General features: G+C 38.0%; 1 protein-coding gene across 1 annotated transcript; it reads left to right on the top strand.

Moving 5' to 3' along the window:
- Positions 1–432: 432 nt before the first annotated feature.
- Positions 433–25,589, top strand: GFRAL (GDNF family receptor alpha like; the record flags this gene model as incomplete). Its single annotated transcript, XM_083856188.1, has 10 exons — positions 433–454; positions 3,556–3,690; positions 10,244–10,402; positions 11,908–12,330; positions 13,066–13,122; positions 13,765–14,092; positions 16,016–16,275; positions 19,262–19,360; positions 24,416–24,497; positions 25,502–25,589. The coding sequence occupies 10 exons, from the start codon at positions 433–435 to the stop codon at positions 25,587–25,589; spliced, it is 1,653 nt and encodes a 550-aa protein (XP_083712314.1).
- Between the last annotated feature and the right edge of the window lie 2,005 nt (positions 25,590–27,594).

Genomic DNA, 27,594 nt, shown 5'->3' with positions numbered 1-27,594 from the left:
TTGCTCCTTAACTGATCGGGTTCCACATCTGAGATGAAAACAAATAAATTCATTTGTAAAATGCGTTGAAGGTGATAGGACATAGCAACAGGCATTTTCCAAAGAGCTTATAGGCAGCAGCTCTGCTAGTTTCTCTGGACATCAGATGAGAACTAAGTGCAGAGGGAGTGCAAGATCCCGTGGAAGATGCCGAAGAACTCACGCGTCTCATCTGAGCGATTTGTGGCGAGAGAATAAACGTAAACAGAGGGTGTGACAGCGGCAGCGAGGCCGCTCCCGGGGGCGGGAAGCGCCACTCGCCGGGCTGGCGGCGGCAGGTGGGCAGCGCGGGGGCGGGGCGGGGCCGGGGCGCTGTCCCCGGGCCGGTGCTGAAGGGGCGGCGCCGCTCGGGCACCTGCGGCCGCTCCGGCGGGAGCTCCAGCCCGCGCCGCCATGGCCGCGCTCCTCGGGCCCGGTAAGTGCGGCGGGACGGGCCCCGGCCGCCCCACACCCTCCCTCCCCGCGGCTGCTTCTCCCGAGGGTCTCCCGACGGGGCCCGGGGGCTTCCCAGCGGCGGCGGCAGGGCTGGGGCAGGGCTGGGGCAGGGCGGCGGGAAGGACGGGACCGGCTGGGACAGCCCGGCCGGGACACCTGCTCTGAATGAACTGCCACTTGTTTGCTGCCAGGGCTACACGCAGGGCTGCTGACACTTCCTTTGGGTTTGGCTGGAGAAAAAGGGAAAATCAACAAAGCTGGTACAGAAAGATTTGGTACAGAAGAATATGATGAGACAAGTGTGTTTTAATTTTTGTTATTCTCCTTTTCTACTCACTACGTGCTGTATACATGCTGCTTCTTTCTTTAGCACCCCACCACTCTAAACTTATGTTTCTGTGTTAAAAGTATTCCGTAGGTAGTTCTGCGCTGGGTTTTGCTAGAATAAAGTTGTCCTTTATCAATTTTCAACCATGTTCTAATTATATTCAGCTGTAGTCTCCCATTTCGCCTTTGGAACTTGTTATCTCGCTGTTCTTGCCATTGGATAGAAACCACATCTTGGTTTTCCAATATTCATTATCACTTATTTACAATATTTTAGGATTGCAGAATTGGGAAATGTACTTCCTCCATTCCTCAGTTCCCAGTCTGTAAAATGAAGGTGATAAAAAGTTCCCTTTTCCTCCTCCTTTTGACTTTAGACACCAAATTCTACAGAGAACAGAGAATTTTATACCTACCCAGTAAATCAGTAGGCCGTCACATAAAAATACAGACATCTGTAGAAATTTAAATGTGTCTACTTGTCAATATGGATCCTTCTAAAAGTTTTAGCTAAAAACTCTGTTAGATGCCCTGAACTCTTCTGTGCAGAAGTCACTTAGTTCAAACTAGAATAAGTAAGTAAAGTTGGAACTAAAGTAATAACTGTCAATTTAAGGAATTGCATAAGCTACAGTGCCCTGGATTCTAAATTCATATAGGACAGTTTGTTTTATGTTGTCTTCTGGCACTACAGCCCCTCTGTACTGCCAAGGAAACAAAGACTCATCCATAATAAGTCGTTAGACCTAAAGAAGACCTTTCTCAGGCTGAAGTGCCTTCAATCATAGATTATGCTATTCACCTCTTTATTTTGCAAAAACATCACCTCCTATCTTGTGGCCAGTTACCGGGTGGGTTCAAAATGAGTAGCAGTGTGAAATACTCCCTAAAAAGTGGTAGGAAGGCTGTGCAATCAGTCCTGTTTTGACTGTCTCAGGCAGTGCTCCTGGAAAACTGTCTGAACCTGAGAAAGACAGCACAGAGACTTTGAGCTGTGAATCCTAGTCAGATGAGTAAATCTTCTGTTGTGTTAGAACATACAAAATAGATATAGTCATCCAGCAAAATACCTCTTCTTAACAAATTTGTGGCTTTATAATTTTGTATTGTTTCTTATATGCAGTCATTTTCACCCGTAAGGTATTTGGCAACTTTTTTTCTCTGTCATCTGAATAAATAGTGAGTAATTTCACAATAAGAAAGACCTTTTGGAGACAGTCCTAGAACTAAAATGTTCTAATATAATAATAAATGTAATAATAATGTAATTAAATGTCATAACAAGCCAAAAATGTCCCTGTGGATAGGGCCAGCTGCACATTCCTCAATGTCAAGAGGCAGAAGCTGTTTCTAGCAATATGTCTTCGAGGCTGATAAACAGACACAGCCTAGGAGTGTTTCAGGCTGGAACTCACTGGAATCACCACCAGTCCTGCATAGATCTGCCAGGAATATGCACAACTGAGAAAGGATTAGCACCAGCTATAATAAGCACATGTGGCCTCTTCTTTGTCTCGTAGGCACACTAGATGCTGTTGCACCTGTCAATTATAAAGTATTAAATGTTGCTTCATATTTATCAACATGCATCCAAAAAGTGTTCCCTGCAGCAGCATTATTGTATCACAGATAAGTTATTTGCAAAAGGGATGGCATCACCTCTATACACTAGTGGCTCTTTAGGGATATCAAGGGATATTTGATATATAATTTCTTATTCTAAAATGTATCATTGGAAAAATTTAATTTCTTTGGATACGGTCTGGACAAATCCAGAAGCAATATTTCATGCCCCTTGCATATGATGTTTAAGAGATTAAACAATGGTGGAAACCACTCAAATTTCATATGAACTTATCTGAACATGGGTGGGGGGAGGGGGGGAATGGTATTATGTCAGAGAGATGCTGTGTTCTTCAACAACTAAAGAAAATAAAGATGTTCAGCAGGTAGTTTGATAAGGCCTGAAATCAGTGACTGAAACTTAATTTTGTAGAAAATAAAGACACATGATTACAAATTAGAGGTTGTCTTACCATGGGAATGTTAATGAAAGAGCTAAACTCCAGCTGATTTATCCTTTCTTAACAAGGTAATTTAATTTTCTACTGATAAGTCACAGGCAGTGCTGCTTTGAAATTCTTTTCCTTGAAACCTCCAGAACTTTTTAATGTAATTAGCAGGCTCAATGCACTCAGGAAAGCAGATGAAGACATAAATGTGGGAGTTGTTTTCAAGAAATGATGCGTCTGTGAAGTAAAAATAAAAAGGGTGAAAAGTACTGTATTTATAAAATAAAATTACATTTGTTATCTAACAATTAGGTAGTTGTCAAATCTCTTTCATGCAGCACTCTATTCATAGGAATTCCTAAACAGCCAAGCTTATTGAGATTTCATGCAAATAAAATGCTGTTTCCTCTGAATTTTATATTGTCTTCCTTTCTGTAATTTATTTTGGATCTCAGAACTGCAGAAATTTCTATGCAGTGATATAATATATAGCTACAGTTGCTGTTACAATACTGGGGTAAAACCAATGCAAAATATGCCACACTGAAACTTTTAATATTTAAATTTAGTTTTCCAGCTGCAAAACTGAGGACAAGCTTTGCTCTGCTAAAAATTAATTTGATAGCAAATTTGAATCTATAAAAAAACTATAGTAAATGATATTTTTAAAATCTATGTGTAAAGGAAAAGGGTCAGTACAGCATCTACTGCATTAAATAGTCATTATATTCTGTTTTTACAGTGTTGTTCATTTACTTCACATGTATATCTACTGTCCAGACTACTGACTGTCTGCACTTGAGGGAGGAATGTATTAATGCTGGAAATGGATGTGAGAGTGTCTGGAATGTGGTTGAAGATGCCTGCAATATTTCAGGTAATTCTGTATGGTGTACACAGCCTAATTTTGAATTGCCGTATAGTTGCATATTCATAGTTGAATAAAATATTGCTGTGGTAACTAAATGAAGTCAGTGAGATTTCAGAGAGAAAAATTATGGCAAAAGTTAGCCTCTGAAATCCTTTACAATGGCCAATGCTACTTGTAGTAACAGTCACACTGTGTCTTCAAGAAAGAGATAAATTAAACTTCTGCACTATGAACAAAGAGCCTGAACCAACTCAAGAACTCTGAATTCAGCAGAATTTAGGCTCTTGTGGGATCCTGTTAAATAAAGCCTGTATGCAACTGGAAAAAAAAGTTCCAACTTTGTTTTACACTATTTGGAGGAGTTGATTTGCCTCCTCCCTGGCACTGTTCAGGGCCAGGTTGGATGGGGGTTTGAGCAACCTGGTCCACTGGAAGATGTCCCTGCCAATGGCAGAGGGGTCTAAGGTCCCTTCCAATCTAAACCATCCTATGGTTCTATAATCTCACACAATACCCAAAACAATGTAGTAGTTATTTAGAGTAATTTTTAATTATTGTACTAGAATAAGAAAAAAAAAATCAAGAATGCCTCAAAGAAAATTGTATTGTAGGGGAGCACATGTATTTATTCAGTGAAAAGTACCAACACATCACAGTGAGTTACTTGCAGGGGGTGGGGGTATGAGAAAATGCAGATTATGACATGAATAGGCCTCCTTGAATTGTTGAACAGATTCTCATGTAAATGAAGGCAGATAATTAGTCACTGTCTATGTTTATTGCATTTCCAATAGTTAGTGCTTCTCTTCCAAATAATCTATTTTAAGTAGGAGAAGACCAGGTATTATAAATTATGACCTGAAATCTCTGTGGCTGTTCAAATTAAAATGCTCCTGTCTCTGAAGGCCAGTTGTCTTTTTTAACAAATCTTGGGTGTCATTCACCAGCTCTTTCTTTAAATCCTTCCAAGACCTTTCTGTTGAATGCTGAGAATCTACTTTCAGGTGCTGTGAATATGGAGGGGAGAAGAAGAGTGGCACTATAATCTGGTTGTGTCATTAGACCAAGCTAGTAATGACACCTTTGTTGATTGATAAATGTCAAGTGATCTGCCACTACATCATCACTAGCAAACGCTAAGGGCCAGGGACTATGCTCTGATTGAGTTTACCTTTCCTGGGGCAGTGTGTAGTGGTGAATCAGAAGTATCTACATCTCTGTGGAAATCTCCCTTTTTCTTATAATGACATTATTTGAACAGAACAAGCTGTGTTGTGATGCCATAATCTGTTTGGAGCCTCAGCTGCAGCAGAGTGGACAATGTGAAAGTTCTGTCTTGATGTCAGGACCCAGTCTGACCTATGTGGGAAGCCAGGCAGCAGAAGTTGCTTGGCCTCATGGTTAATAAGCCATTGCTAAAACATTCACCTGCAGTGTGAGCTACCTGAATTAATGCCTCTGTCTGTCTGATCTGTTGCATGTATTTGATGTCTCAAATGTCCCAAATCAAAAGACAATATTTAAAATAATTAGAGTAGAAGATTATCTGAGGGGTCTTTCTTAATGTGTCCTTTCCCACAAACTTATTTACTTTCCATAGAATGGCTGAATACTTTTAAGAACAGATGAAGTAAATAAAAAATACATGATAATATAACAGTTACAATAGTCCCCAAAACAGCTGGGCTTCAGCCCATGTTCTATTGATCTGTTAAATATTTTAAATATTATGACATTTCTCTCTTTTATTGTCCAATGTACTTCTTCACTGATATTAATGATATTTGTAACTGGGCCAGAGAAACCTTCCAGAAATAATTATTCTTGTCATTGTTTGGATTTGCATCTGTATGTTTCCTTAGGATAATAGCTTTTGGCAAGGACTCTCCAGCATTGCAGAGCACTCAGATATTGTGTTGGGTCCAGGAAAAATGATACTAAATGTGCTTATTAGGTACCATGATGCCAGAGCATGTAAATCCAGTCAAACAGCTGATGGTACCTCTCAGACAGAAACAGTGATAGAAAACCTACCAGCAGCATCATTAGTAAGAATAATATTCTTACTAATTCTTACTGTCATGTGCAAGTCTAGAAGCTTCATGGATGAGCTGTAGGAATGGAGAATGTCCTTTGAGCACAAACATATTACTTGGAGGCAATAGACAATGGGGTAAATATTTGTTTTGTCCACTTCTTTATGCAAAACTTAACTACTAAATTAAATTATAATTAAACTCCTTTGGGGTACAAGTTCCATAACTCAGTCCATCAGACTGTGCCCTCAAAATTAAATGTGTACATTATCAAGACCTCCATCTTTTGCTCCTCAGTGCAGGTCTGGGGACACTCTCCAAACTCTGCCTAAGTCACTCCTTTTCGTGTCAAATTTTCCATCACTGCTTCCTCACTACTCCAGCAGCATTTCCAGAGTCTCAGTTTAGAATCTTCTGAGTACAATCTTTCTTTCACCTCTGTGGCCAAAATATGGTGGAAAGAAAAAACAGAGTGTGAAAATGTCTATGAATCAGCTTCCAGGTCAGGGTATAAAAGATAGAAATATTAAATTTTGATGAAATAAGATTTTTCAGTTTGAAAAGATCAAAAGAGTTTCAGCACTGCAGAATGAAGACGTTAAGGTTTGGGCTTTTAAGGTTTGTTTATGGGATTGTTTATTTGTTTGTTTTCCTTCTGTTATTTCAGTATTCAAAAAACAAACAAACAAAAAACAAACCAAAAACCCAACAAAAATCCACAAACAAACAAACAGAAACATTTCTGAACTCTGATTTAATCATAAGTATAAATTTTCTTAATTTTTCTGAATGGGAAGCAGAAAAAGTTTTCAAAAGAAAAAAGTAACTCAGATCAGTTGAATTTTAAGGAATCACATTTTGAATTAGATTTGGATGAGTTTACTTTCCTTAGAATAACAGACTCATTAAAGTTGGAAGGATCTCTGGAGATCTATCCAACCTGTGGTCTCACCAGTGCTTAGACTTTCCCCTGTAGTCTTCAAATTCAATTCCCACTGTGATAATTGAAGAGCTGATTAAGCAAAAGCAGAGATTATCACTGTGGGAGTGGCAGCTTGTACTCTGTCATGCATCTGTGGTCCTGTGTACTTGAATTATGTACCTATGAATAAATAAAATTATGAATAATGGCTGCCAAACATTAGGTTGAGAAACTATTTTTTTTGTAAATGTCTTAGAAAGCATACTCATTAGATAAAATATATTACCTAGAACTAATCTCTAGTAAAGCAACAATAATTGAAAACCAGTAATAAAATATTTTCTGCTGTTTGTCACAGCTGAATCAATACCATGTACAAACAGAGCAATAGTGATAATAGGTTATTTCTACACAGTTTTCAAGAAGTCATGCAAGGGAGCTCCATAAATCTGATGTACTTCCTGATTCTGTCTATGCCCTTTGCATGTTTGTAGTCCCACAGCCTCTCCCCCAGCCCCAGGCGTCAAGTGCTGACTCAGCACAGTGAGCTGACAGCACAGAGCCCACTGAACACAGCCTCTGACTCCTGGCCACCAGCTGTGAGTGTCATGAAGACAGGTGACCTAAGTGAGGCTGGGGTGCTGCACAAAATATACTGGGATGTGGGGGTTTATTCTTCTAGGTATATTCACCATCACCCTTGAAGTATACTCTGGACCTTGAAAAAGACAGTCATAAATTTTGTGAATATGCTAATTTTTACCAAGCCACTCCTGATCTTTATTGCTCTTTTTCTACTGGAATATGTTTTCTTGAAATTCTTTTATTATCCCTTACTTAGATGATACACTCATCTTCATGGGCCATGTCAACACATCCTTTCCATCTTACTTTTCTGGTCAGGGAGTATCTTTTGTCTGTGACTTTTGATAAATCTCCTGAGTTCTTTGACTTCTGGAACTATGAGGGCTAAGGGTCAGGGATCATGATGTACTTCTGTAAAAGCAGAAATAAAGTTGAAGACGGGGTTGGAGAGATACAGGCAATGCCAGCCACCATCATCTCCTTCTTTGCTGATGCAAGAGATGGAGTGGGAGCAGAGACTGGGACCTGCACCTCTTGCTGGCCTGTGACATTCCCCTCATTCCCCTTTGATATACGCCCCAAACCCTCCTTAGTTAGCAACTGGAGAAAGGGCAATGCAGAGACTGTTTGAAAAAAGGGGATCAGGACAGGATGTGAAGTCTGGAATAGCTGATTCTCATTATTTCAGGCAAAATGCACTGTTTCCTCTTCCAGAGCTTTACCTCCACTGCCTTCCACTGCTATTTGTGTTAGCAACATATAAGTGATTTTAAAACTCTGGTCACATCAAAGCTTGCCCATGGCACTGGTGACACAGGACTTCTCACTTTGCAGTTTTACTGAGTGCAGTGCAGTTTTACTGAGTCTTCACTGCTCCACACATGGGGAAGCAGCAAGGCAGGAACCAGACAGCACCATTTGCAGGGCAGAGACATCAGCCTGTGTGCTGAGTAGGCTAAAACCAATCCCCATGTTGCCCTGTGACCTGGCTGGATCTTGTAAGCCACATACTCCTTCTCTTATATTTTGTGAGACATTTAATATCTATGAGGTAAAGAGAGGAAATGTGCTGGTTTAGGGACCTACATAACTGTTTTGGCAAGGTAGATCATGGCTTTCACAAAATAAAACTTACCTAAATTAAATTAAACTGCTTCACATGTAACATTCTTAAGTAATGTGTAACTTTCTTAAGCAATAATAAATCATAGAATGTTAAGGGTTGGAAGGGACCTTAGAGAGCATCTAGTCCCAACCTCCCCTGCCATGGGCAGGGACACCTCCCATTAGATCAGATTGCTTAAGGCCTTATCAACCTAGCTTTGAACATTACCAGGGATGGGGCATTTACAGCCTTCCTGGGCAACCTCTTCCAGTGTCTCATCATCCTCACAGTAAAAAAATTCTTCCTAAAATCTAACCTAATTTTCTCTTTTTTCAGTTTGTACCCATTACCCCTTGTTCTGTCACTACAGTTCCTGACAATGAGTCCCTCTCTGGCTTCCCTGTAGGCCCCTTCAGATACTTGAAGGCTGTTGTGAGGCCTCCACACAATCTTTTCTTCTCCAGGCTGAACAGCTCCAACTCTCTCAGCCTGTCCTTGTAGGGGAAGAGCTCCAGTCCTTTTATCAACTTCCCGGCCTTTTCTGGACTTGCTCCCACTGTTCCGTGTTCTTATGCTGGGGACACCAGAGCTGGATGCAGCACTCCAGGGGGGGTCTCACCAGAGCAGAGAAGAGGTGTGGAATCACCTCCTTCAACCTGCTGGCTATGCTGCTTATGATGCAGCCCAGGGAGCATTTGGCTTTGAGTGAGCACTCACTGTCAGCTCATGATGAGTTTTTCATCAACCTTTACACTCAAGTCTTATTCTGCAGGGCTGCTCTCAATCCCTTCTCTGCCCAACCTGCAGGTGTGTCTGGGATTTCCATGACCCAGCTGCAGGACCTTGCACTTTGCTTCATTGAACATCATAAGGTTGGCTTATGCATTGGCCAACTTCTCAAGCCTGTCAGGGTCCCTGCAGGGGCAGCCCTTCCCTCCAACGTGCCAACTGCACCACACAGCTTGGTGTCATCAGCAAATTTGCTGAGGATGCACTTGATCCCACTATCAGAGTAATAATAAGATTTTTTAAAAGCTTTTAGCTCATAAAGTAGAGTGTTGATTGATTTACTTTTGAACCACAAACTAGCACATGCTCTTTATTTTCACTACAAATACACAGAAAATATGACCTGACATCCTGTACAAGTGTCTTTACCATCGAGTCCAAGTGCACATGCAAACAGACTTAAAACTGAGACAGCAAACTAAGATTTCTGCACATTTATTTTTTTATGTTAACTTCTCCCTCATTTTTATTATAAAAATAAAAAATCCCCTGAGTATTCTTGGGCTACTTTAAATTTGTTGTCATTCTCAAACTTGGGCAGTGAAATTGTTCTGTAGGGTAGCAGTTCAAGGGAATATATGGCATGTGTAGGCTTGCACCATCCTTACATGATCTAGAGCTGGCACCTGCTCAGCCTGAGGTTCTCATCACCATTATCATTGGGCTGGGTCTGCCCTCTGTGTCCTGTCTCTCACTCGATCACCTGGCAATGCCTCAAGCCTGCACTGTGTGTTCCTGTCCCTGTACCAGGCACCTCGTTTGTACTACACAGGACCAAGATAAGTCCCTCAGTTCAGGATGTGCCCCTTCCACTCCCGGGCACCTTTTTAGTTTGGTCTAAGTGCCTTATCTGCCTAAAATAAGAGGTGTGAGTTTAAGGTTTTATGTACTTTGTAAATGAGAGCAGATATTCTGGGAATGGATCAGATCAAATAAAAGAAGACAATATTCTATCCACAGCTTTATTATATTACTTTGAATATTATTTAAAATTTGTAAAATATGACGAACAATCTTCTCTTGGCAAAGCATATTATTTTTGGTCTTCAACTGAATTGTTTTATGTAACCATGTCACTTAAGCATTCATAAACATTAATGAAATCATAATTTTAATGGTGAGTTCTAGGTAACAGATGCAAGGCAGAAGACACTGTTGGATGTAATAGAATAATCCAGGTCCTGGCTGACAAATACCCAGAATTTAAAAATTGTGTCTGCACTACTGATGATATCTGTAGCATCACAGCTTTGCTTGGGAAACAGTGCGGCATTAATAAAGGTAACTAAACATAAAGTTGCAATTATGAAGACTAAACCCAGTAATTTTGTAACCACCATTTGAAGTGGATTCAACTTTCTTTGCATATTCTCAAGTCTGATAAATGCCCCCAAAAATTAGTTTTGTCTTTTCTATGATATTCACCCTCCAGCATGCATATAAAAGAAATGCCACAAAAAAAGGCAATAAAATTCATGTGAGAAATTCAAATGGCCTCTAAAACTCTTGTTGAATCCACTGGAAGGCAAGAGTGAATACACAATGTGTGTTGAGGGCTACTCATTGCCCATGGAAATTTGAGAGGCACTGGAGCTAGGTTGTGTATACTGAGGCACATCCAGCACCTTCTGAATGGGAGGATGAGGGAATGGGGATGCACAGGGGTGCAGTTGTGTCACAGTCTGCTGCAGGATGACTTTCATTACATCTAGGAGAGGCTGCTGGATGTGTGAAACATAGTCACCACTTTTATAAAGCTGTATATAATATATAGAGTGCATCTTTTAAAAATTCTCTTGTAATCAATGGGCCCAGCTCCCCTCAATTTATTTTTTATTTTTGTGAGAACTCTTATCCCTGCGGAAAGCCTATCTCTGTAATTGAGAATTATTTAGTACATGAAGAAATTGCAGTTTCTTGTCTCCTGGCATAATGATTAGCAAAGCTGACACAAGAGAGGTAAAATCTGCCAGTGAATAAGAATCTGCAAAAGTGAGTTTCAAAGTGATTCCTGGCACTGATCCATCACACCCTACTGGCATCACACAGCATTCAGCATACAGTACTAGAGTATGTGGCCTTATTGCAGAGGGAATAACAACATCCTGATCTGCCCCAGACTCCCTGCCCCAAGCAAGAAGGATGGATATCTGAAACCTGATGTTGATATCATCAGAGAAATTGCTTTTTCCTCTAGCAAAACGATGTAATGTTATATTTTTGCCATTTGAGATTACATTTTTCACCACTATAGAAAAAATTTCTCACTGCTATAGAAACAATAGACATACAGTAGTGTTGAGTTTACCTACAAAGGATAGCATATGGTGTTGCTAGGGCACTTTCAGGAGTAATTCTCCCTAACTTAAATTACTATTTTAGGTAATGAATAAACCATCTTCTGGAATTGTCATTCTCTCCTTAAAAATTATACATTTGCTTAAGATGATAGTCCATGATATGTCCAAAGTGTAGGTGGTTAACATTATGTAAAGCTAAACTCTTTATGCAGTAATTTTAGTGAGGATTTTTTACTACTGTTTTGCAGCTGAACTGTTAGAGTGGACTGCACTACACAGCTAACAGCACACAGTAAACACGAGGAAGATTCATTAGTTTGTAAGATTTTGAAATTATTATCTGTTTACACACAGCTCAGAATTAAGCCAGGGCTGTTTCACTCATCATAATGCATTAAGACAAGTACCCTTTTCCTGACTTTTTGTGCTGCGAGGATGATCTATCATCCATTTGATTTGCAGCTCTGTTTGTACCTATTTCTGCAGACTATTTGGAGCCTTTCCCGCGGTCAGACAGCGAAGGGCGCACCGTGCGGCAGCAGAGGCGCTCCGGGGCGGCGGGCGGCGGGTGCGGCGCGGCGCGGCGGCGCTGCCGGGAGGAGCCGCGGTGCCGGGCCGCGCTCAGGGGCTTCCAGCGGGCGTGCCGGGCCCCCGCCGGCTCCTGCAGCAGCCCCCGGCCCGGAGAGTGCCTGCCGGCCTGGAAAGAGCTGAGGAAAACTGCTCTGGGAAGGTGCACGTGCTCGGAGCCACTTCAGGCGAGATGCCTTCAAATCTGGAAGGGAATATTTAACAACCCTTGTGTACAATACTCCCAGGAGAGCCAAGCCTCGGGAGCCAGTGAAAATGATGGCAATGATGAGGACTATAATGCTGATGTTGATGGGGAGAAAAATCTGGTCACTGACACGGGTTAGTGCTGTTCCAGGAGTCTGAATTCTTTCGTACATAACAGTAGTGTCCGCAGTCAGCAAAAACGGTTTTCTTGCCCATTTGCAATTCAACATTGAAAACAAGATAGTTTTGGGAGATTTATTTATAAATAAATTCACAATCTGATAGAAAATGATAGCCTGTGTGCAAATACTATTGTCCTTCGATTTAATTTAATACAACCGTGTTGTACTAAATACTTTGTGTTAATTTGATACAACCTCATCCAAATCAGTTGGTTTTAGTTTTTCACTATAACTAGAAACAGTATAAGACCAATAAAAATAATTTTCTAATAGCAAGAATTGTCTGCCAGCCTTGACTTTAGACCGTGACAAGCAGTTAGCTAAACTTGAAAACTGGTCCACTGATAAAAGCTTTAAGGCCTCTGGCTTTTATTTATTCACAAGAAATCTGACTTTATAATGCACTGAGAAGCTCTAAAAAACCTTTCTTGAGTTCACAGAACCTATAATTATGTAAAAAATGCTAGCAGCAGCCTTTGATAAACTCTGCTTTGACCCCAAAACTTACGAATATATGTAATAGTGGGTTTAGAATTTGTTAGTGGGTTCTATTTGGTCAAATTAGTTTGTTTTATTCTTGTTTATTTTTACTTCTAGCACTATGCCAGCAAGACAGACATTACTTTAAAGTTAAAAAGCTAAGATATTATTTACAATTTATGCCTGTACCTGTATGTTTTTCTTCTAGAAAATATTAGTATGGAAACAAAACTACAATGGGGTTTATCTGCTCTCTCAAAACAAGGTAAGTCTGAATTTACTTACGAATCCTAATAAATAATTTTAGCTCAATTTTCAGTCGGTGTACGTTGTACCTTCAGATTAAAATTAATATTTTTCATTCAAATAGATAAGCAGGGAGTTAACAGATCCAACATATTTTCAGTTAAGGTACTGGGTAGAGAAAAACCCAAAAATGTAACAGGTACCAATCAAGTAATGTAAATGTTAATCAGGTAACAATCAGGATTCTGTCAAAATTACAAAGGCAAATCTTATCTCATAAGCACTTTGGGGTCTAGAATTTTCTAGATATTTCTGGAAGGTTTAATTCTCAGTCTAGAAATATCTAAACTGATGTTTAAAGCACAAAAGCACCATCTATATTCTCTTCTTCATTACATAGTCTATTATTACTTAGCCTAGCAAAAGACTGCACCCTGGAGATTTAAGCAGTTTAGGAGGGTTCCTTGTGAGGGCCAAGCAGTGCAAGAAAGAAGTATGCAGTTACTCAATAGGCTTAAAAGAAGCAACCCTGGAAGAGCTGCATCAGGGTTTTGGGAATCAAGCTTGATTTACTAGGAATGTTGTAGGCAGGATACCTACCAGTCATCACTTGAGAAAAATTTTTGTGAGATTTTATTTTAAAAAGTGTTATTCTTTTTAGCGTACACAACAAACAGAAGCTGTTTGGATGTGAATAGAGAGTGCATAGAAGATGAAGTGTGTAACAAACAGTTGTCCCTGTACCTTAAAGTTTGCTCAGTAAATAAGAAGTGCAACGTGGAAGGATGTCAAGCAGCCATAAGGTTCTTCTATCGAAACATGCCTTTTGAAGTTGCCCAAATGATGATATTTTGTGACTGTATCCAGCGTGATGAATCCTGCCACAGAGCCAAAGAACTTCTCCATGGCAAGCCCTGTGCAGTTACTGTAGTTCCACCCCCATCATGTCTGAATGTAATCCACATGTGTGAAGAGAATGAATCGTGCAGGTGAGTAGAAGTATTTTGCCCACTAAGGTGCTTTTGAATAATGATTTGCTTAAACCATTTTTATTATACTCTATATATATCAGCCATAACAAAATTATTTTCTGCACCATGTCTGCCGTGTTTGACATCTTCACAGATGTTTGCATCAACTGTGGTAATTCCAGAAGTAATCCCGCAAGTAAACTGAAATGATTAGTTTGCAGGAAGGTTTGCAATCTAATGTGGGCTTTTCTTCTGCCTGTATCATGACACTTAACACCATTTCTGCTGGACAAACTATGTTATTGCCTGTTTTCATTATCACTTTCTTCAGATAACACCTGCCTGTCTGCACCTTTGCCCTCCAGCAATTTGCGGAGTTGTGCAGCAGACCAGACAAAGTTTGTTTGGTAAAAGTAATTACCTTTCGAGGGCAGAGTCTGACCCTTTGTATCCAACAGCCATGCAAACAACTTGGCCTGTTTCAAAAAACTTTTGTCTTATTCTCTTCATCTCAAAGATACTTGCAAAAAGCTTTCAAAAATCTGTCCTGAAACATGCACAGATCACCAAACTCATGAAGGATAATGCCTTTTCAAAGTTTTATTTTATGTTTTTAAAATGTGCAACAGGATTACCCATATTTGTGGTTCAACTTAATTACCTCCTTTTATGGTCGATCAATTGGCCTACTGTTTCTCAGTGTAGTCACCTTGTGGATTAAAGTTGAATTTTACCTCTAAGTTGTGCACAAATTAACCTTCAGTCAATAAACCAGGAGGCCAAGAGATGATTCTGGTTTTGTGCAGATTATTCAGATTGATATTAGTGAGAATGGCAAAAGAGCTATAAATGTATATCTGTACATGTATAGATATGTAATGTGTTAATGGCTGAATTCCCCATAATTCTGGAACATTTAAGTTTCCTGGCACTGACAATAAATGCATATTATTAGCAAAATGAGTCAAGAATTAGGGGTAGTCACATCCATAAATAGGAGGTGAATGAAAATAATTCCATTAGAACAGAGGTGGCATCTGCTTTGAAACCTTTGCTTGTGTAATGAAAATATTTACAAAACTTTTCTAGCCAGTATTGCAACAGTCCGTACTTTTCCATGTGACATGTTTGTGGCTACTACACAATATCAACAGCAAATTAATAACGTATTTATATGATTAAGGAAGAATATTTTAATAACTTAATGTACAATATACTAGACTTTACCTTTATCGTCCCTTAAAATTTGATGTGATATATTTGTTTTTAATTAATATCTACATATTTTTTAGTCAATCTATAATGGATATTTTCTCTTGTCATATACAGTGTATTAAAGGCCAATTTTATTCCATCCTAACAGCAAATAAATGGAAATAATTTGAGATTATTAAACTGTGTAACAAGTTAATTCATCACATAATTTATCTCTGCTATCAAATTATCTTTAAGTTCACTGAATTACTTGTACTTTTTCCTGAGCCTTGGACATTTTGTGTTTTGTTAGCATTTGGGGGCCAAGGAATTAACATTGGATGTAGATTATTTAATGCAAAATAAGTTGAATGTTTATTCTTCCTTCACACTGCTCAAAAACTGATCCACTAGACCTGCACCTGGTGTGTTTTCATTGTGATGACTGGTCCAATTCCTATAGTCACATTTCTTCTCTGAGCATCTGAGACTGTTGGAATTCACACTGCTTTTTACTGAACTCTGGGAAACAGGTGCTGATTAGAAGTGCAGTTGCTTTTTCTCAAAATCAGAGCAGAACTTGTGTGAGCTATCACTGAATATTGCAATTTTTAAGGCTTAAAGTGGTACACTGGAAATGCACTCTCTTTTAGTGACATTCATTAAATGTCTTTTTATGAAATCACAGTTGTTAAAGTGTCATTGTACACTCCTTTTGTTTTTCTTTTTTGTATTTTCCCCTACCAGGAAAAAATACACTACTTTTCGGTCAAAGTGTTGGAGACATGTGACAAAAAAATGCTATAATGATAAAGCTTGTCTTGAAACTTTAATCAAGGATGACATGCCCTGTTCTGCCAACGCTGATTGCAAAGCAGCATACATCAGCAACTGGGACACGATGCTGCACATGGAGTGCACTTGCCAAAATTTGCCTCTGGTGGAGCAGCCTTTGTGTGAACTCTTCCATCACATGCTGCACAGCAAATCCTGCTTCAGTGACTTACGTGAGTAATGCTTACAACTTTACAGAATAATTACTTCTAAAGAGAACTAAGACGCTAATTTACATCAAATCTTTACTATATGTTTGCTACCACTGTTTCAGCAAAATCAATAGCTGTGGGTTTTTTAAAATCCAAATCAAAGCAAAAATTGGACATACAGTTTTCTTCCTCTGGTTTGGGGAAAAGATTATAATAGTAGTAAACCAATGAAATTACCTACATGTTGCTTGAATTTCTGAATTAAAGAAATGATTTCTAGAGTCTATATTAATATGCAGATTAGAAATATCCAAAGTTCCTGTTCTTGGCTTAATGTTGTACTTTGGTACACTGTTTTTACAAATAATATGAAGTAGCATTGGATTTTTCTTTCTTTTCTTAGGGTCTGAATATTAGTAAACCTTATGCATATTTAGCAACAGACTTAATTCTGCAGAAAATAGCTTCAATTTTTTAAAGTAGGCTTTAGGATTTGGTCTCCAGTAAAAACACTGGGTGTAATTGAAATGAAATATAGGTACATTCTCAGAACCAGTAATGGCTTTCATGTGCTTAATTAGCTAATTCTTTTTGTTAAATATACGTGTCCTTGCCAAGCCTTTGGTTAAGATAATTATTAATGCAATAAATGGCAATATGGGACAAATATTAATGTTTTAGTCTGAATCTGCAAAGTGCCTTCAAAGCAAAGCTCCTCATTGTCCCCACGTGTTGTGTCATGGATCACATCTCAGGGTGGTTCTCTATCATAGTGTGGTCTCCTGCAGCATAAACTGAACCTGAAGGTTCATCTGCAGCCTCTGCAATGCTCCAGCTGCATGCAGACATCTGGTCCATCAACCAGATCAAACACCAAAGTATTCTCTTCTCAAATCTGACTTACCACACCAACTATTTTATAATATAAATCCTCTTAGGATATGTTACTCATTAGTGCATCATGCCCTATGCCAGCTATCTTTTATATGTACACTCTAAAATTATATATATTCTTAAATTAACTTGGGAGAGGAAACAATACCTAAAGATTTCAATTAAAAGAAATGGTTCTTTCATAGTTTAATCTGATGGACAGTGTTTTGAAAACATATATGAATTGCATACATGCATGGATCTTGTTAAATGAAGTAGCTACTCTCTTAGTTCTAGAAACCAAAACAGTACCATTGATAAGGTTGTGATTCTTTTTTCGTGTTGCTCAAAGGCTACCCCAAAATTAAAATCAAGTTGCTGAAACATTGCTCTTTGTTTAGTTAATCATTACTCAAATCCAGACTCTGAGAAAATATTAAAAATCTTGTAACAACTCCGCTAGAAAAGTGATAATGTAACAGACTTAGACTTGAGACTTCTAGCAGTGATTTTGCTGATGAATATTATTTACTTGCTTGCTTTAGAGCTGAATTTAACAGTCCAAATGAGTGAACACATCATCATGTTAGTTATTTCTTAACCTACAAAGCAAATTATGATCCTCATGTCCAAATAATCAAATAATTGCTGACGAGTTTTTGCTTTTCCCTGAAGCAGTCTCAGGATAAAATGGTTGAGGGTTTTTGTGATTGAAACTGCCCTAACCTAATTGGGACTGAAGAAGAGAAGCTTGTGTTTCTTGCATTGTGCAACAATTTCCTGGCAGTTAAACAAAAGGAACTTGGAGATCCAGAGCCTTTGGTGGATCAGTACCTACTCTACAGAACACTTGCAGCTTCTTGCTATTCTTGTTTGCCTTTTTTATTTTTTTTTCCCCTAGATGTCTAACTGCAATGCAGCTAAACTGATGATGGTGATCATTATCTGTTTTATTATAAGGCACGTTTTTGGTGCCATCCTCTGCATGGCAGTATAAAGATATGGAGTGACTAATCTGTTGCAGCACCCACCCAACTCCATCTGCTGACTTATTCTTCTGGCCTGGTGATGATCTTTGGCTGACTTTCACTCTTAACAATGACCTTAAACTCTGAAACATTTCTGAATAGGCAAATACCCAGAGTTTGGAAAGGGGATCTTTGGCTCTAGAACTGGTGTGAAAAGACCCACAAGCAGTGTTTACACCATTTTCCTAGTCTTGCATGGCACTCCCTTTGCTACAAGTGTTTGCTCTTGTGGCTGTGCAATCACAAGATTGCATTTGCTGCAGACTCCATAAAAGACAGGAATTGTGACTGACGGCTGCTAAATGAAGCAGAAGCACAGTGTGGATCATTGCCAAAGTAGGATCAGTGTCTCAACAGGAATAAGCAAAAATGTCAGTGAGGGAAAGAAAAAATTTAGGTTTCCAAAATCTTTTAACTCGGGGTTGTACTTTTGGATCTCACAGAAAAAAACCCCAAATTACAGATAGGTTTAGTCCATTGTTATTTGGACAATGTTCCAGGCTGCAAATGTGAGACTTTCTTATATCACAAAAAATTCTCAATTTGCTGTTCGTGTGAGTGACCAGAGATATCCTTGTATGGTTTAGCCTCCTCCTCTATAAACTATACTACTTAGGTAAACCTCCTCTTTTTAATTTCAACGGAAGATATGTATTTTCAGATATATTCATGAAATTATGCCCACTGAGAGGACAGGCCTTTGTGAAAAATTTTGTTGAGGTCTTGGAATGCAGCTGAAGAATAAACTCTGCCTTGTGGAAATTATTTCAGACTGCTACCCCTTTCTCACCACTTTTACATTGGTTCGGTGGACCCAATTCTTTTGGTGAGCCTATTTTTAAAACAGTTTATGTGAAAAGAGAATTTAAGCTCTTTTGTGGCAGAGAATATTTTCAAAGAGTGCTTGTCATCCATAAGGAAAACTGAGGTGGAACAGGAAGAACTGTTATGCACTCATTCAACTTGTTCATCAAGTATCACTAAAGAGTATTTTTAAATAGCTTCCTTCATAAATTCTGTGGCTGTAGCAAAATATCAAACAATATTCTCTTATATTATTATTTTAAAGAAATATTTTGAATGGATGTTTTCTTTTCAATATCCAGGTCAAATTTCTATTCAGAAGAAGGGTTTTCAACGGGTAAATACAGAAATGCCAGGGGAAAGGATTTCCAGAGCACAGCTCCATTCTTCTGGAATTAATGGTGAGTTTGGGCAAGTCACTCCATGATTTCCACAGCACTACTCTTGAGATATTCCTCATGCATGATAGAAAAGACCAAAAGGTTGGTCCCTTGGGTGGGTTCAGGCAAGTAAGCTTGCTCGACCTGTGCTCTTTCACTTGGTCTGGAAATCTCTGTACCTGTTTGGTTTAGCTTATATAACCACAAAATAAAGTTAATCAGACTGAACCAATTACTCTGATTAATGGTTTTGAAATAGATGTCTCAATCACTGTATTATAATTGGGGAAAATTAAGCTATTAAGCCTGCCAGAGCCTGACTCTCTGTACAGATGTTACAGTAGTAGTCATAATGTGTAATACAAATTATTATCTTCGATGTCACACCTACTTCTATCTCTCTTGACTTTCTGCAGTAGTTATAACAACAAAATTAGAAGCCACAGTAAGTGGTCTGAGAAGGAGCTTGTGTTACACTCCATCAGTCTTCTTACACAACAGAAAGGCACATAGTATCCCATGGGATGAAGAGCTGCAGCTACTTTTATTTCCATGCATTTACACTAGGAAATTAAGCAACATAAAGTTAGAGGATATTGAATTAATATACAAATGTTTTTATTGCTGAAATAACATTATTTTATATTTCCTTTTGAGGGCCCAATTACACAGTGAGAATACTAAAGAGCTTAATGCACAAATATCACCTCTCATGAAAATGACCTGTTCTACCTTATGCAGGGCAGATTGCAATTCTCCAGACCGTACTACAAATTAGATCCCAGAACTGTTCCTAAAGAATACTTTTAACTGAAAAAAATAATTCAATCTCTGCATGCAGTAGAAAACGAAGTGACTTCTAACCTCGCCATCCTTCAGCTGTTGCTAAGTGGGCAACCTGGATAAGAGACAAAACAGATATAAAAATGGATTAAGGGAATGGGATTCCTGAGACTTTTATGTGCATAATTAAGCATTTGGCTGTAGTGTTAGCATTAAAGTTACTTAAGAATCATGCATGTCATCCAAGTGCTTTGTGTAGCCAGAGAAAAAAGTCAGGGACCCTCAAAAGAAGAGTAGTCCAATCTTTTTGGACTGCATTTGCTGGAAGTATTGACTTCTTCTTGCCAGTTACAGAGGGAGCCTAAATCCCTAGTTAGAACAAGACTCAAGTGGTTAAATAATGCAAGCCATAATACAAGAAATACTGCACTAAGTGAGAAAATGCAAAATGTGAGATATTGTACCCCTGTGACTAGTTCTAACTGTAGACCTTTTCAGTAGGTAAAAAGCATTTTACATTTCACTCAGAGATTCAGATGAATATTTGGAAGAAGCAGCCTGCACCCAGTTAATTCTGTTCACATTGAAGTCTGAATACTTTCCAAAAACCTTTCCTTAAAGTCTTAACAGAACTTTGGACAGCTTTAGAAAAATAAAAAGAATGCTGACCAGCCTGAACCATACAATAAAATATTATTTCTCTTGTAGCTGTCATGTACATGAGATGGGAACTCTAAGCCATAAAATTCTCATAGGAAGCCAGGTCAAGAAGTAGAATTTGATTCAGGATATCTGCCTGATGGTAAAAACCATACTGCAAATTGTTTCATAAATCTCACTGCCAAAAATCTAACTCAGTGTCCTAGATTCATATGCTAATAAATGTGCATTATGAGACTGCAAAGGGAGTTATCATCGTCACAAAATATTTATCTTTAATGAAATCAAATCTCAAGAAGAATTCAGAGCACAAAGGCAAAACAGTTGCCAAAAATAGCCTTTCACGTCTGTGAAGACTTTTGAAGACATTTGCTTTTTGGCTATTTTCTGCTTGAAAAACGTGAGATAAAATCTGCTGATGTGTCTACATTAAAATCTCAGCAGAATCCTTTACTTAGTTTGTCATTGAAAGATACAAAGTACTCTTTCACCAGATGAAATGAATGTCCATCTACAGATGAACATGCTCAGAAGAAACTCAGTGTGTCTCCAGCTTTTTCTTAGTTTTATATTTTAAAATATAGCTTACTGTTCAAAACCCAGTTAGATTTCTCTATTTTATTCAGCAGCATTGCAAATCATCTCATTGGATAAGACTGCTTTAATAGATGGAGTCTTTCACAATAAATAATAAATCTAAGCATATATATACATATATTCAAATATATTTGTAAATAAATAGAACCATTGAAGTTGAAAAATTATTATTCCAGCTTTTGGTGTAAAAATGCAATACTAGGATTATGTAAAAATTTTAACTGGATTTTAACACATTCACCTTCTCAGGAGGGAACAGGCCAACAGAGTGATCTTTGGGCTGATACAACTCTGTTAAGATGTGATGTGGGCAGAGTCAGAACCATATAAAAGTAAATGAGGCTTTTCCTGTAAGCTTGAATTTGATCTCATTTTGGAAACAATATCAAAAAGTAATAAATCAAATAAAATTTCTCCAAACTTCTAATATGCCTACCTAATCATGCATCTTCAGCCTGGTTTTGGCTTTATCCTATGCAAATTATATCAATTACTTTAGAGATCCAAATAATACAAAAGATTACTTCCTGCACTTTAGTTTGAAAAATTATTCATGTGGGAAGATAGGGATTTACTTTCATCACTGTGGAGCTTTGAGGCTAAATAGTGGGGTTTTTATGGAAGAGGAAGCTAGAAACACAGAACACTTACCCCGTTCTTGTGAGATACAATAAAATTGGGCTTGACCCAAAACTGTTGAAATTTTGTCTTAAATTGTAATGTTATCATATATTTCCTACTGAGGAATTTTGCTGTGCTGAGTATTTAGATAAACAAGTAATAGGCAGGGTTTATTTGTAAGTATACCAGCTGTGGGAACTTAGATTAGTTCAGCTCCAGTGACTTTAATTGGTAGGGTATCAAACATTGTCAGTCTGACAGTTTTATAAATGTAGAAAAAAAGCCCATGACAAGCTGCAGGTAGCCAAGAAACCTCTGAGCAAAAGCTGGGATTAATCTGTTCAATGAATATGCACTAGCTGTATGTAAGCAGGTGGAATCTAGAATAGAGTAAGAGTCACCAAAACCCTTCTTTGTTCCCAATAGAACTGAATCAACATCTCTTTTACCAGCAGTTCATCAAGAACATAGCATTTTTTCAGATTTTGTGAAAAAAAATAGGAAAAAACATTCACTTGGTAATTTCAGTGTTTTGTTTGATTGAAATGAAACACCTTTTACAAATTTTGTAAGAAAAAGATCACAATATTCTGCTGAAAATTTATTAGCCCATTTTTAACCATCTACGACTGTACAATATATAATTTGTTAGATTTAATAATTTTTGTGGTGACATAGTTTAAAGGTTTCCATTTGCCCAAAATATGTGTGAAAGTCACTTTCCATTTCAAAAAAGTAAGAAACTTTTGCCCCAACAACTGATCCTACACTTGGAAAACGTTTTCAAAAATAGCTGCTTGTACAGTTAAGATTCAGAAACTGAAATAAATGCCTACAAATTACTCTTTTGCTAAAATCCATCATCTTAAATATATGTTGTAATTTGAGAGCTAGACCAACTGCTGATGTAGTCTTTAAAATACGTTTTTAGTGGTCCTCCTCTAAGATAGACCTCACCCCTCTCTCTTAAAAAATTCACCATATAAAGTATCTTCCAGTAGTAGATACTTTACTAAGTAGATACTTATCTAAATAGATACTTTAGATTTAATCTTACTGGATTAAATGGAATGTTCATTCCATTTGTGCAAATTGTGGTCCAATCACTGCTTTCATTTTCTTATATTGAAAAACTTGAAATTGGGATAGATTTTCGAGAAAAGTGAGCACCAGTGAAAGCCAAGCAGGTCCAATGCCCTGCTTAGCTCCTTGTTTTCCTTGCTGTGGAATACATATTCACTCCCTCTTGCCAGGGCTGCTCCAGCACCCATACCATATGTGCTTGTATCATATGATACACTACACCTGCCGCATGTATGCAGTGTACACAGAAATGTCTCATTTAGGATTGGTGTGTGCATATACATAACACATGGAACATATAATAACTCATAACTTATTCAGAGACCAGAATATGGCCTTCTTGCAGCTCAGATATGTGGCTCAGTGATGAGTCCAGGAATCCATCTCTTCCTTAGTGAATGTTTCACTGGCTGAGATGGAGAAGCTGGGGAGCAGCTAGAGCCCTCTGCATTTGAATTCCTATATAAACAAAACTTATTGTTTTGTAATCAAAACTGATTGTACAAAGATGACAGAATCAGTGCAACAGGGAGGTCACAGAAAGGCCTCATGGTTTATGCTTGTGACTGCATTTGTGGTCATTTGTCAAGTCATCTAACCTCCACACCTCCCTGTCCTGTGTTCAGGGCTTATATTATACTCTGAACTGAAATGTTTCCTTCAGCTATTTGATCAAAACCAATGGATTCATTACTTCAGGGAAAAAAAGGGTTACTCCTTTGGAAAAAAAAAAAAGTTGAAACAGCTCCAAATTTTTCAACAGTTGGAATTTTTAGCACATAAGCCACCTAAGTGACTTTTTGGTGAGAAGCCTAACAGAAAAAGGAAACTCCATGGGAACAGGGCCCAGAAAAACAGTATTAGATCCCATTTTATGTTAATTTGATTCTAGGTGGAGTATTGCTCCACACTGTAATTACAGTAATATGCGAAAAAGGAAAATAAGTCTAGTTAAGTAAGAGCCAAGTCTGCTCTGATCCACAAAATAAAATTAACATTTTTAAATCAACAGGGAGAATACTCCAAAACAAAAATCACGGTAACAAGCTGTTCCCCTGCAGCAGAGTGAAAGGTACTGCTATACATATGCAGTGCTATTGGAGCTGGTATTTACTAAAAGAAGTCTGAAAATTACATTTCATCAAATGGCAAAGGAAGAGTTATTCCTACCACTGACACACATCTAGGTCTTTTTCCTCCTTTTAATTACTTTTGTCAAAATTGATAGGTAATTTAGCTCACATGTGTATGACTTCCAATACAGAGCTCAAATCTGATTCTTGTTACTAAAAAACTAAATGTTTAATTTCTGTTTTCTGTTTTTATTTTTAGGTGAAACTGTCTACATTATTGCTTACTCCTCCTGCATAGCTCTCATCCTAGGAATAGTCCTGTTGACTCTCCTAAAGATCAGGTAATTTGATAGGGATATTAATCACTGGTTCTAGGAAATTAAAAAAACAGAAAATAAAACGTTTTGACTTAGTTAAAAGGTGGACATTGTGATTGTCTTTAAAAACAGTCCAGCATGCCCCAGTGATGGAAAGAACTGACATTGTGGGTGTCAGCAGGGAAGAGAGAAATACGATATGTGTCTACAATGCCCTCCATTCATGCAGAGATCCCAGGCTTTGGGAGGTTTCATTTCCTGTCCCATGGCAGGGGAAGGTGAAATCTGAATTCAAAAATTCTGTGAGACTACGTTCCTAGCCCCATAGCAGGCAGGGGTAATGCAAAAAGGAAATGAAAATATTCAGCATTATAACGTATTTAGAAACCAAATCGTGAATGCTGTTATTGTAGTTAATATTCTTGCCAAATGCCATTTTTGCCCATAGGAGTCTGTAAACAACATCTGCCATCCCTGCCATCCTTTCCCTTTCCCCACTCCCTCCCTCTATATGAGAAACTGCCCATATACCAATTCTTGGTAAGAAAACAGAAATGTGCATTCACTTAAATGAACATGGCCTTTCCTTAAATGATACATTTTCTTGGACCAAATTAAATGGCCAGATTTCAAGAATTACACTGTCAGATGATAGGTAACAGAACATGATGTAGCAGGAGCTATATATAGTGGGAGGGATATTGAGTCAAATTTCATTATTAAATTCTGAGGCAGATCAAAGAGGAATTGTAGAAGAATGCAAAAGGCAAGTCAAGGATATATGGGAACAGAGGCTTTCTCTTAAGGCTTGCAGTTACAGGAATATCAGCATATAAAGAAAATTCAGATTTAAAGGATACAGAAAATGGAAGAAAGAACAATCCATTAATAACAATGAAGGAGATTATTTTATACCACAGTGTTCATCATAAAAAAGGGGAATTTTGCCACTGATTTCAATTATGCCAAAGTTCAAACCAAAAGCTGTATAGTTTATTGTTAAATACATGCACATTCTTTGTTTTCAGAGCCTGCAGAACAAAATATGAGTCAAGAAATCCCTCGCCAGACCATTCTTCTGAAATGTTTATGGCCCATTATAAAAGTCACAGATGAACTACTCTGTTGCTTTTGCTTTTTAAGGCTATTCCTGAAAGCCAGTCTGTTGTACATATGTGATAATAAAATATATATTAGAAAAACTACTATAAATTATGGAATTTTGTAGTTCAGCATACAAAATATTTTTTTATATTTATTAGCTTATATTAAGTCTTTCAAAAGCTGAAAAAAGGGGTAAAAAATGGTAAAACTGTGCTCTCTCTTACTTGTGTAGATTCACAGATCTGTCCTGAGCTGTACATTTCCTAAAATTTTAGATGCACATGACACTAGTATAAATGCTGTACCAACAATGCAAATCTTTGAAGCCCACTCTTTCTGATCTTAATTCATCTGTAAGAAATAAAAAATATCTACTCAGAAACATTTTAGAGACCTGATAAAGAGCACATATGTGGCAGTTTTGTACACCAGGCTCCCAGGTACCAAGTACCCAAAGCAGCAGTCACAGCTAAGCTGCCTATATTTTGATGGTGGAGCACTTGAAGGGTAGGAGGAGATCACGATTACAACCCCCCAAAACTGTTTTTAATTTCTCCTCCCATATACTTCTAAAAGAAATCAGTGAGGTTTGTCACTTTGAATACAATAACTTTAGAAAGCATTTTTTGGTCTGAATGCCCAGTGGAGAAAGTCACTTGCTTGGGGCTGAAGTGCCTGCTTCTCAAGAGAGAAGCTATGACCCATCTCATCATCTGTTTCCTATTCGTTGTCTCTAGGCAAGACCCGAAGTGCCTAATTGTCCCCTTGCACTGTACTGGGAGTCATGGTCCTTAAACACCATTCTGGATCCCACTTTGTGGCTATGAGCTCTGGATTTCTCTCTATAGCTGAGTTGTTTTGCTAGATTTAAGCTATTTACTACCAGTGAGTTTATTAAATCTTTGTAACAATCTGGTTCTTGTGAGCACAGAATAATGGACTGATGTTTCTTATTCAACTGTTACCATGAATAGCACATGTTTTGTCTTGTTATAGTAGCATCTGATTAATTAACTTTATTTTGAATGTGGTTAGTTTTAATTTTGTTTGAATTATCACTAAATGTAACTCACCTCCAGTTTTGACCATGAGATGACTGATCGAGGGCCACATCTAGTGCTAAATGACAGATCTAGGACTAGAAATTAGTGTGATCAGAAAAGCAAGAATCTCTTCTCTTCTCTTCTCTTCTCTTCTCTTCTCTTCTCTTCTCTTCTCTTCTCTTCTCACTTTGGTAGCTTGCAAAAAGATTACTACAGAGCAAAATCTTAAGTTGTGTTGGGGAGAGGCTTAGAAATCTTAAACACTTATTAAACTTGGATTTTCTCTGGCTTTATTATCTGCATAAACCAAAGAAACTCCTTTTCATTTTACAATCAAATGTTCTGTCTTTACTAAATCACATTTGGACAAAAATACAGAAACAGAAAAGTGAGGTTGGTTAGTTAGTTAATCAAAAATATCTCCTTTAGCAGTCCAGAAATTTGCAACATCTGGCTTAACTCTCACCAAAATGGTATATTCATGTTCTTGATTTTAAAACTGTGAGGTGGGAAGACTGCAAACTGAAAATACTGTTGAGAATATGTTGGATAAAAACATTTTATTATACTGGAAATACTTCTGACATGTACTTCTGACACGAAACCTGTGCTGGTTTTTAGTGTGACTTCAAAAACCAGTGAACCCTCTATGTCACAAAAAATTGAGGAGATCTGTTTAAATTCAGATTTAACTAAACCTCAATCAACAATGACAAAAAAATTACCTTCTTTCATATAAACTTTTTGTTTTCTAATTATCTTATATTTAGACACTAGAAACCCAACTCATATATGTGCTTACACATACACACTCAGAAACAAGTATGTAAAAATGTATTTGAAACTGAGGGTATGTTACTCTGAGAGACAGCAAAATATTTAGTGGCTATTGTGTTGTTCTGCAATTTTACAGGCTCTGTCTTAAGTTTAAATGCTTAATGGGAATGGTACATTCCCTCCACTCTATGTGTAAA

This window comes from Zosterops lateralis, assembly GCF_965231275.1.
Source record: "Zosterops lateralis genome assembly, chromosome: 3".
In the NCBI taxonomy this organism is placed as follows: domain Eukaryota; kingdom Metazoa; phylum Chordata; class Aves; order Passeriformes; family Zosteropidae; genus Zosterops; species Zosterops lateralis.
This window is presented reverse-complemented; position numbering and strand designations above follow the sequence as displayed.